This window comes from Camelina sativa, chromosome 16, assembly GCF_000633955.1.
Source record: "Camelina sativa cultivar DH55 chromosome 16, Cs, whole genome shotgun sequence".
In the NCBI taxonomy this organism is placed as follows: Eukaryota; Viridiplantae; Streptophyta; class Magnoliopsida; order Brassicales; family Brassicaceae; genus Camelina; species Camelina sativa.
The window spans coordinates 3,456,393-3,467,654 of NC_025700.1; the positions used below are offsets into that span (position 1 = coordinate 3,456,393).

Genomic DNA, 11,262 nt, shown 5'->3' on the forward strand with positions numbered 1-11,262 from the left:
AAAAAAAAAAAAAAAAAGCAAGTCTATCTAATTCCGAGTGATATTAACCTCTTTGAGACTTTGACAATGAGCAAGGCTCATATATGTTATACCGAAATGGTGGTGAACGTAAGTTCTTCCCACACATGTTATATCTTATGGGTCTCTCTCGGATAAGGTCTGACACGCTTCCAAATAATGTCTAGTAAAGTTCGATAAACAACATCTATCTATTTTGATGGCAACTACATTCTAGAATTAGAACACAACAGAAAGTGTAAATCATCTCTATATTTGCAACAAAAGTTATCTGAAATTGTATCCCTCTCTCTGTAAGCGTATAATAATAATATAGGTGATCATGATAATAATACATGTACATTGAACATATCTGAATCAAAAAATGTGAAATAATCAAAAATTAAAAAAATAGGTATGGAGGAGGAGTGTCACGTCCACGTTCATCAGGTTCACGTCTTTTATTTGGGGTTATATTATACAAAAACCAAAATGTTCTTATCTCACTTTCCTTTCTATTAGTATTCCCGGATTTGCCGCTTTCGTCTTCTTCTTCTTCATCACATCTCTCTCTTCAAATCGACTTTTAAAGTTGTCTCCTTTCTACGCCAAAAGGGAACGCAGATCTTGATGCAGCTACTCTGATTTCGAATTTTAGGCTTTTTTTTGGTGATTGGATTTGCTCTATTTGGTTTGATCAGCATCTGGGTTTTCGTAAAGGTACTATTTTTACACACTCTATCTCTTGTGATTGGGTTTGATTGATCTGCTGATTCCATATTTGAGAGGATGAGATCTCGATTATCCTGGAGTCTTCAGATTTCTGTATTGATCCTAGTGGTTAATCGTTGGTTAGATGTTCATCGTGTTTCTTCTCTTGATAAAAGTTTGTGGAGAATCTGATTCAGAGATATAGTGTGAAGTGGGTTTGAGCTGGATTGTTCTGGATGATGATAAAGTCTTGTACTTGATACCATATCTGACCATAGTCGGCCAGATTCTTTATAGGATCTATCTAGTACGATTTGAGATTAGATATGCTTGCTTCCAATAGTCTCTCCTTTGGTTTTACGTTTTTATTGTCTATTGATCTGGTTTCTCTGATCAGGGTTTCAGCTTTTAGCTCAGCTCTGTGAGTACTTTATCTGATTTGGTCATAAAAGACAAGATCTAGTTGATTGATTTCCTAATTGTTTAGCAGATCATTATCTTTGTATATCTCATTAGGATAAATTTGATTTGCGGCATCTCCTATTGATCCTGATAGCATGTTTTCCTAAGGTTTTTGTTTAGAATGTAACAGATTATATGTTTATGCAGCATTCTTATTACTTCCACTGATTCAAACATGTGGAAGTTTAAACCGTTTGCTCAGAAAGAACCTGCGGGTCTCGAAGGTCGATATCTAGAGATAGGAAATCTAAAAGTTCAGGTTAGAAACGTCATTGCGGAAGGAGGTTTCTCCAGCGTTTACTTAGCTCAAGATGCAAACCACGCGTCAAAGCAATATGCTTTGAAGCACATCATATGCAATGATGAAGAGTCGCTTGAACTTGTAATGAAAGAGATCTCGGTTCTGAAATCTCTCAAGGGACATCCTAATGTTGTCACACTCTATGCACATGGTATCTTGGATATGGGGAGGAATAAAAAAGAAGCTCTTTTGGCTATGGAACTTTGTGGTAAATCTCTTGTGGATGTGCTTGAGAATAGAGGGGCTGGTTACTTTGAAGAGAAACAAGCTCTTACGATTTTGAGAGATGTGTGTAATGCTGTCTTTGCAATGCATTGTCAGTCCCCACGCGTTGCTCACAGGTAGGTATACATGTTGTATTAATAGATTTTGTTTTGTTTTCACATTAGTAAGCTGATATACAAATTGATGTTATATTCTTGTTGTTAATGGTGACAGAGACTTGAAGGCTGAGAATCTTCTTTTGAACTCAGATGGACAGTGGAAATTATGCGATTTTGGAAGTGTTTCGACAAATCACAAGATTTTCGAAAGAGCAGAAGAGATGGGCATTGAAGAAGATAATATTAGAAAATACACAACACCAACATATAGAGCTCCTGAGGTTTGACTGGTGCTCCTATGCAGATTATAAGAGTTTCAAAAGTGATAAAAAATGATGATTGATTCATGTCTTTATTGGCAATAGATGTGGGATCTCTTTCGAAGGGAGATGATAAGCGAGAAGGTCGATATATGGGTATTGTCATGTGAAACACTTTTTTCAATTTCTGTCCACATTGTTAATCAGTGAGGTCGATACTGAAGTTTTTTTATTTTCTCTAAAATGTTAGGCTCTTGGATGTCTCCTGTTTCGGATTTGCTATTTTAAAAATGCATTTGATGGAGAATCAAAGCTGCAGATTTTAAATGGGAATTATCGTATTCCAGAATCACCTAAATACAGTGTATTTGTTACGGAACTCATCAAAGATATGCTTCAAGCTTCACCTGATGAACGACCAGATATTACACAGGTAACAAAGTCACTTTTTTTTGTTCTCTTTGCTCCTTCTCAGTTGATGAAACTTGCAATGTCTCTAACAACATGTCCATCTACAGATCTGGTTTCGTGTCAACGAGCAGCTTCCTGCTAATTTACAGAAGTCATTACCTGATCGACCACCTGAAATGCAATCTACTGGAGTCCATGATGGTATAGTGTAAAAAACAGTTTTGGATAGCTTCTCAAAGAAAGATGTGATTTCTCTTGATCCTTGTGAATTTTGACAGGTGTATCAAAATCAGCAAATAAATCTTCTTCAGGACCTCGCCGAAGTCCGCCGCCACCACCACCATCTTCTGGAGAGTCAGATAGTGGAGGATCGCTTGGTGCCTTTTGGGCGACTCAGCACGCTAAAGCCTCTGTTGTATCAGAAGACAACAAAAGCATGCCTAAATTTGATGAACCAAACAGCCACAACAGTAACACATCTAAATCTGAAAGAGTTCGTGTGGATAGTCATCATCCCAAAAAGCCTAGTCCTATGAGAGGTGAGGCTCGTGGTACGCAAAGAAATAAAGATCTTGAAACTACGGTTTCTCAGAAGGATACAAGTCCTGCTGCAACCAATAGCAGGACAAGAGTGTCCAAGGATGACGCCTTTAACTCGTTTGTTGCTGACTTTGATACCACGAAGCTAGATAGCGGCAATAAACCTGGAAAAGAAGAGGCGTTAGTAGCTGAGATAGAGAGGTTAAAAGATGAGTTGAAGCAAACAAATGCAGAGAAGGCTGAGATAACGGCTAAGTTTGAAAAGCTATCTGCTATCTGCAGATCGCAGAGGCAAGAGTTGCAGGATCTCAAACAAACACTTGCCTCCAAAAGCGCCTCACCATCACCAAGCAGAGACTCTTCACAAAATCATCCCTCTCCAGGGATGCATTCCGTTTCATCAACTCCTTCGGTATTGTTATCATCTTGGTTCGTGTTCATCTAAAAGCTTAGATACCCATAGACGAATTATGTATATCTTATGATTCTCATGTTCTTGATGAAGCAGAGAGAAAAGAAGGAAGGAAATATGTGGGAACTACAAAAGGACAGATCTGATTGGTCAACTGGAAGCTCGGATCCAAATTCATGGCAACCTTTTAGTGATGATGCGAAACCCGTGTTGGAGTCTGCATCGAAGGGTAACAATAGTACGAGTAATCAGTCTGTGAGAACAAGAAGTAAACCGGCTTCTGGCGCAGGTACTCAAGGTTTCGAGGCATGGGGTTTCGAGACAGAATCCTTCAGAGCTGCTACACCATCTTCAGCAGCTACTTCTGCTTCTGCAACACAAAGAAATATGGGTACTGGAAACACTTCACAGAGATACGGGAGCACAAAGATGAGAGAAAACCAGAAAGCAGCTCAACCTGCTGGATGGGCTGGCTTCTAAAAACTCTCAATCGATGCAACAACAACAGCTTTGTCTCGCCAGAACAGAATCTTGAATCCTTCTTTGTAGATGATGATCATCCCCTGTTTTTGTGCTGCTAAGTATATTTTTTTTATGTAGCATCTGGAACTTGACAGATCTGTTTTTTTTTTTTTTACTGAGTTGTGTGTGTTCAACAAGCTCGTAGCTCTTTTGTGTAATCAAAAATCAAACCATATTTTGCTATATAATTGGTTTAAGAATTTAGAAGAACTAAAAAGGTCGCGTCTTTTAAAAGTTGGAACCAGACCAAACCAATCTAAAATTGTTACAACGGATCACGGCGGTTACATTATGGTTTTAAGTTTTAAACCAAAATTGATTTCAGGCCGTTACTAAACCAAAATAATAAATAATTTTCGCTTAGGTCTAATTAACTACTTGCACAACACAGCTGGAATTTAATTTTGGTGATCTTTCTTCGTTTTCAAATTCGAAAATTTCTATAAAACGGTAACAAAATCGACCCGTTGGAAGAAGAAAAACGTTTATTAAACAAAATCTCTCTCTCTCTCTCTCTCTCTCTCTCTCTCTCTCTCTATGTATTGAAACCCTAAAATTGAATTACCCCTTTCGAAAAAGTCTGCAGTCTCTCTCTCTCTCTCTCTCCCTCAGTTCGTGGATTCTAATTAAGGTTAGTTACATGAGCGAGAGATCGATCCCAGATTCCATTTTTTGATGATTCTATGATCCTCTTCCTCTTCCATATATATATTTCCGGTTTGTGTTTCTCTGTTGAATAATTGATTCGATTTTACTGTTACTATTATTATGCCCTCTCGTTTCTTTTTAAATGTTACTTAATTTTGTCACACCAACGTTAACCTATTCAAATTGATCCCCCCGAGTCAAATTGATTTTGTTATTTCTCATCGTTTTTGTTTTCTCAATTCCCTATTCAATAGTTTTTTNTTTTTTTTTTTTTTTTTTTTTTGTGATTTTGTTTTAATTTGGGGCTTTTGACAGATCATTAGCGATCGCGAGACTGGTAAGATCCATGGCGGGTTTGATGGGTTTCTGAATCATGAACGAGGCTCCGTCAAGAGGAAGCGGCGGTGGTGATCGTGCCGTTACAGAGGGCGTTTTTTTATCGAATTGATTTGGGGTTTTATAGTTTTGGTTGCTCCACCGTTTCGATAGCTTTTATGATTTGATCTTGACAGATCGCGAAACTGGAAAGATGATTGGGGGTTTTTGATTGGTGACTTTCTACAACGATTAATCCCATGAGGGATATGCTATCTGAAGAGATAAACCTGAGATATTTATGGCCGTTAGAGAGAGCGGTGACGAAGGTTTGTGTGATATTTGATCGAATTGATTCGGTTTTTGAATGTCAACGTTCATATCAATACGATTTCTAGGATTACTTGTCTACTCCTTCATGATTATTTTGTTTGTCTTCTGGAAATTTTAGGTCAGTTGATAACGAAGCTTCTGGGTTGAACTATGCAGGAAGCGTAGAGTTGAATCGAGTCTGATCTGAACTTTGTCAAGTCATCTCTCTCGATGAACAACTTAAGAGTGGTGAGTTTTCCCGTTACTGTTAGTTTCTCTTTGCATAACCAGCGTATGTATTGTAATTAGTGAATAATTTTATGATCTATCTTTTGAACACATACTGTTTTTTACTCTTTCAGCGAAGTTGGATTCTGTTAACTGCATTGGAGAGCATGTGTTTCCACTTTTTTTTTTTGTTTTGTGTTTTCTATGTGATATGAGGTTGTTACTATCCCTCACAATTTTGCAGGTTAGTTGATTTCATTCATACTTTCTGATTTTTTACATTTTGCAGTTGTATCAAACTTGCTGATCCAAATGATGATGAATAGTTTACAAGGCCCTCTTGGACTTTCCAACACTTAGCGATGGCAATGAAGCAATCAAGTATGGTTCTCTGACACTCTCAAAATTTCATTTCTTGTTTATAATTTATGTTTTCGACACATTACTTGTGTTTTGTTTCACTTGTGCAGGATAGGTCGTATATCTTGAAACCTCAAAAACCAGAGAACTCTGTATGGGGTTGAAACCTCAGAAACCTCATCCATCCATATATACACACACCACATGACACATGCAAGCATTCATATATACATATCTGCATTCATTCATTCATACACACACATGACACATGCAAGTATTCATAACATACATATCTGCATTCATTCATTCATACATACATCCATACGTATACATACATACTTTCATTCATTCATTCATTCATACATACATACATTCATACTTCATTCATTCATACATACATAAATACATTACTTCCATGCTTCTTTGATTCTTTGTCTGATTTCATGCTTAATTATTTGGTAACTTGCTTGCTTTTATGCTCACAAACTGTTTTCTTCCGATAAAACATGTATGTTGTGTTAGACAGCTCTATGTTATTGTTCAAACCATTACAGATGGAGACCTTTGAGCGTCTGTCAAGGCAAAGTCCTATCGTGATTAATGTCGCTACAACAATGACCATTCATTGATACCAGCCTCACCGAATTTTACCGAAAAGAAAAGGATAAAGTTCTATGATCATTCTTCTCCTTCTTCATTAGCTAAATCTAGAGTTTTATATGTGCGAGAGTTATACAAAGTGATCTCGTTTGTATCTAAAATTTATATTGGTTGGTTTTTATTGTTCAGGTTGGTTTTACTTGCAACCAGATCTAAACCAAGAGCCTCATGACTTCTCTTGCACAAGGTTGAATTTCTTGTTTTTCCCCAGGAATATTATTTTATTTCAACTAACCATATAGACCAGCTTGATTTAAGGTCATAGCTACTATACCAAATCTGATAAAGGTATAATTTTCTTAACTTGTCTTGATTCAATATACAGTCAAACCAATCAAACTAAGTTAGAAAAAAAGTTTATTAGTTTGTGCATTTCGTCTTATCATTGTTTTTAAAGAGCCTATAAGCAGTGGCAAAATTGTCTAGAAGAAAGAGTAAAAGAAGACTATAAGCCATCCATGAACTCCCACTTGTAAGCTGTCATTTAATGATCTCATGATTATATTCTTAATGCATAGGAAAAGTTTTTTTTGGTAATAATGCATAGGAAAATTTGCAATTGTGTTTGTTAATCTATGTATACATTTTCACTTATTGTATACTATTTTGATTGTATGCTGTTTTATAACTTGCAGCTTAAAGCACTTCAATCCGCTGGTAAGAAAACATGAGAGATAAGTTCTACGGGCCGAAAAATGAAGCAAGAAACAGACTTAGGTAATTCGATTAAACATATTAGGAGTTTGGTTTTGAATTCTGATGGTTTTGAACTTATATTGTAAGTTTTGTTGAGTTCTCATCACAAGCATATACTATCATGTATTTCTGAGAAATGATTATGCTTATTTCAGGCCATTTGCAATGGACCACAGAGACATAATTATCGTACGTTGATCTCTTCTCCCAAGTGTACTGCTCTAATCCTTTTCAGTTGGAAAAATATGAATCTGGATCTGACATAAATAGATTTTAGCACTCAAAAGTACATATCTAACTCAACTGACTTAGGTTCTCATAAAAGTTTATGAGTTCTTATGTACTGACTATCTTGGTTTCTATATTCCAGGGCTTGCCGATTTTTTGGATGTATATGAGGATAACAATAATAATATATGGATGTGGAGTTGCATGGACATAGTGAGGCTTATATACACGTTTTGGCAATATGTGTTTAGATCACACATACATTCAATATACATTCACATTCATACACACACACACATACATTCACTTCATACATTCAATATACATTCACATTCATACATTCGTACATACATACACACACACATACATTCATTCATACATACATACATACATAGCACACATTTCATTGCTTCCTTAATTTCTGTTCCTTTTTTTTTTAGTTTATGGACTGAGGTTTGTAATATGATATTGTGTACAAAACAATTTATATAAATAAATAAACAAGAAAGATTTGACAACATATCCTTTAATTTGATTCTAAACCTTGTAACATTTTTAATTTAAGAAAATTATATAATTGGATAGTCTCCTTGGAAACCGAGTTTTATGCAATATAGCCGAATCTTATGCAATGTAGCCGAGTTTCAAAAGTGATAAAAATGTGATTGATTCATGTCTTTATTGGCAATAAACCTGGAAAAGAAGAGGCTTTGTGGTAGCTGGAGATAGAGATGTTAAAAGATGAGTTGAAGCAAACAAATGCAGAGAAGGCTGAGATAACGGCTAAGTTTGAAAAGCTTTATGCTATCTGCAGATCGCAGAGGCAAGAGTTGCAGGATCTCAAACAAACACTTGCCTCCAAAAGTGCATCACCATCACCACCAAGCAGAGACTCTTCACAAAACCAACCCTCTCCAGGGATGCATTCCGTTTCATCAACTCCTTCGGTATTGTTATCATCTTGGTTCTTGTTCATCTAAAAGCTTAGACGAATTTGCATCAATGTATATCTTATGATTCTCATGTTCTTGATGAAACAGAGAGAAAAGATGGAAGGAAGTATGTGGGAACTACAAAAGGACAGATCTGATTGGTCAACTGAAAGCTCGGATCCAAATTCATGGCAACCTTTAGTGATGATGCGAAACCCGTGTTGGAGTCTGCATCGAAGGGTAACAATAGTACGAGTAATCAGTCTGTGAGAACAAGAAGTAAAACGGCTTCTGCTGCAGGTACTCAAGGTTTTGAGGCATGGGGGTTTCGAGACAGAATCCTTCAAAGCTGCTACACCATCTTCAGCAGCTACTTCTGGTTCTGCAACACAAAGATCCATGGGTTCTGGAAACACTTCACAGAGATACAGGAGCACAAAGATGAGAGAAAACCAGAAAACAGCTCAACCTGCTGGATGGGCTGGCTTCTAAAAACTCACTCGATGCGCATTACGATTTTTTCCTCTTGCAAAAACAGAATCTTGAATCTTTTTTCGTAGATGATGATCAACCCCTGTATTGTGCTGCTAAATATACCCACCCTGCCACCCATATCTAGTATTTTATGTAGATTCTGAAACTTTTGCACATCTGGTTTTGGAGTTTATGTATATCGTATTCCTTGGCTGTGGTATTTTAAATCTTGGATTGAATGAATGAATATTGCTTCCTCTTTTTTGTATAATCAAAATCCATTGTTACCACATTTGCGATTTATAATGGGTTAGAGACTTGTTAAGTTAACTCACTCACACACTGTACACAGTAATAGACAATTAGAAAGGAATCTATAAATTCTCAAACTTCTTATAACCTGCCTATATGTAGATAACCGCATATTCAAAAACCTTTGATTAGTTGTAAGTTAAAATCTTTATTTGTGAAAAAACTAATAAATCAAAATCTTTATTTCCTCTTTCTTGATTTCTTTTAAATTTATTAACTTACATTTATTGTATGATACTATGGTGTACGTTGTAGATTATAAACATCATTCCAAATTTCCAATTTCAAATTTTATTAAAGTCACATTGAACCGGACCCGAATAGACAAAAAAAAAACCGAACCAAAACTTCATGTACCGATCCCCTAGTTAGAATTACTTCAAGCTCTTCGTGTTGTGTCCTAGAAAAAAACAAAAAGTTAAAGCTACCAAATTTGAATCTTTCCCTTTTAATTCGTTTTCCCCAAATTTCTCCGATATCAAATTCCAGCCACCGGAGAATGTCCACCCCCGATCCCAATCCCAATCCCTCCGTCTCTGTACCAGTATCGCGTCCTATCGTCACCGCATCCGAATCTCCGGTGACACAAACCAACGCAGTCAGGACGCCGTCGTCTCAACCTCCACCACCAGCTCCGTCGTCGTACAGAGCCATAGCTCCGGTTCATCGTTATCCTCATCCTCATCAAAATCACTACACTCATCCCTTACCGATCAGGCGTTCGAATCCCGTTGCTGGCTCGCCTCATCAGCCTCACCTACACCCAGACCCGTCCAGTCTTATATACCCGTTTGGTTCTTCGGGTCGAGGGTTTCCTACCCGACCCGCTAGACCTGTCGCTGATCCAGTGGGTAGTCCAGGTGGGTATCGTCCTCGGCCAGTTTATGCATACCACCATGGCCAATTTGGGTCGAATTTGGATCCTATGGTTCAGCAGTACATGAGAGCTCCGCTTCCTCAGAATCAACAACAATCTCCTCAACTTGGGTCGGGTCATATGAAGGGTGTTCCTCATTTTTTGCAACCTCGGGTTAGTAATCGTTTGCTATACTAAAATAAGTTCGATTCCTTTGTATTAAATTCCATAGTTGTGCAATAGATTGATTTGTATGTTTCATATGTTAAAGCTTTTAGCTTGTGGTGGTGGTTAGTGAAAAGGTTTATGTTAAAGCTTAGTGATTGTAGTTAATGGACCTGAGTCTCTAGTGAACTTAACTTGAAAAGGTTGTAACTTCTGTTAGATCTCAGCAAGTGTTTGCATTGTGTATGTTCTTTATGTGAGGTTCCATTTTGTGAATTTTTTATTTTTGATTGTTAGGCTACTCCTTCTCCAACTTCAATTCTAGACAATATTGGGCATAAAAAGGCCAGGTACTATCTTCTTTTCCACTATGCATAGTTGAATTAGAGTCTACAATTGAAGAAACTTAATGATGTTTCTGTTTCTTTTGTATGGTGTTTAGAAGCCGGGATGATGCTCTGGTACTTGTTAGAAAAAGAAAGGTGAAGCTTTTTCCTTATCTTTTATGGTTTTGTATTGTCGTTCGAATCTGCTTACTTTTTTTTTAAATGTTTTTTCAGGTTAGAATATCAGAGGGAGCTTCATTATATTCACTGTGTAGATCTTGGTTGAGAAATGGTGCTCATGAGGGAATTCAGGTTTGCATCAATGACTACTTTTGCTCTGTACCATGATGTAGCATTTTGGAATTTTATATGTCTATTCTTGACATAAATAGACTGTACATTTGGAAAATTAATGACTTTGTGTACAGCCGCAGCGAAGTGATACAATGACATGTTTGCCAAAGCCTTTGCCTGCAGATACGATGGAGACAAGTTTGCCAAAAGATTCAGTTGAAGAACCAAATAATGAAGAAGACAAAGAGGTTTCGTGTCTCTCTGATTATTTTCTAAAATGCTATTGGTGAAGGGTTATGCTAAGTTTGATTATTTACTTCAACTCTTTGATGAACTTTAGGACGAGGAATCTGTGAAACATTTGTCAGAAGCTGATCTTTTGAAAAGGCATGTAGACCGAGCTAAGAAGGTCCGCGCTCGGTGAGTCCCAACAACATATCAATCAAAGCAAAGTGGTTTGTTCAGTGAGATTGAAAATTGTGAACAAAATTGCGGGTTTGTTTTGTTTTTCAGATTG

The 11,262-nt window shown here is 37.0% G+C and overlaps 2 protein-coding genes and 1 long non-coding RNA gene across 17 annotated transcripts in view; all 3 read left to right on the forward strand.

Moving 5' to 3' along the window:
- Positions 451–8,926, forward strand: LOC104749582 (probable serine/threonine-protein kinase DDB_G0276461). 3 transcript variants are annotated; one of them, XM_010471237.2, is made up of 8 exons: positions 451–717; positions 1,318–1,812; positions 1,910–2,075; positions 2,160–2,210; positions 2,305–2,487; positions 2,573–2,666; positions 2,744–3,417; positions 8,427–8,926. In XM_010471237.2, the coding sequence occupies exons 2-8, from the start codon at positions 1,346–1,348 to the stop codon at positions 8,586–8,588; spliced, it is 1,797 nt and encodes a 598-aa protein (XP_010469539.1). In that variant the 5' UTR covers positions 451–717; positions 1,318–1,345; the 3' UTR covers positions 8,589–8,926. The 3 variants fall into 3 exon arrangements, with proteins under 3 accessions (XP_010469539.1, XP_010469538.1, XP_010469540.1); XM_010471236.2 differs by lacking the exon at positions 8,427–8,926 and adding an exon at positions 3,514–4,139 and having other exon boundaries at positions 461–717; XM_010471238.2 differs by lacking the exon at positions 8,427–8,926 and adding an exon at positions 3,514–3,680 and having other exon boundaries at positions 461–717; positions 2,744–3,434.
- On the forward strand, positions 4,444–7,641 carry LOC104749581. 12 transcript variants are annotated; one of them, XR_761397.2, is made up of 9 exons: positions 4,444–4,570; positions 4,903–5,231; positions 5,354–5,463; positions 5,577–5,658; positions 5,732–5,823; positions 5,913–6,934; positions 7,098–7,179; positions 7,314–7,444; positions 7,529–7,641. It is a non-coding gene; the product is annotated as an uncharacterized LOC104749581 (long non-coding RNA). The 12 variants fall into 12 exon arrangements; XR_761403.2 differs by having other exon boundaries at positions 7,314–7,371; XR_002036052.1 differs by having other exon boundaries at positions 7,314–7,347.
- LOC104749583 (chromosome alignment-maintaining phosphoprotein 1-like) overlaps positions 9,510–11,262 on the forward strand; it is a 3,611-nt gene continuing 1,858 nt past the window's right edge. Inside the window, exons 1-6 of one of the 2 annotated variants that reach the window (XM_010471239.1) lie at positions 9,510–10,134; positions 10,423–10,475; positions 10,568–10,607; positions 10,686–10,763; positions 10,880–10,993; positions 11,086–11,165. In XM_010471239.1, the coding sequence (XP_010469541.1) occupies positions 9,604–10,134; positions 10,423–10,475; positions 10,568–10,607; positions 10,686–10,763; positions 10,880–10,993; positions 11,086–11,165 (896 nt within the window). In that variant the 5' untranslated portion in view covers positions 9,510–9,603. The remainder of the gene's footprint in view (positions 10,135–10,422; positions 10,476–10,567; positions 10,608–10,685; positions 10,764–10,879; positions 10,994–11,085; positions 11,166–11,262) is intronic. The other variant, XM_019237626.1, reaches the window with a different exon arrangement.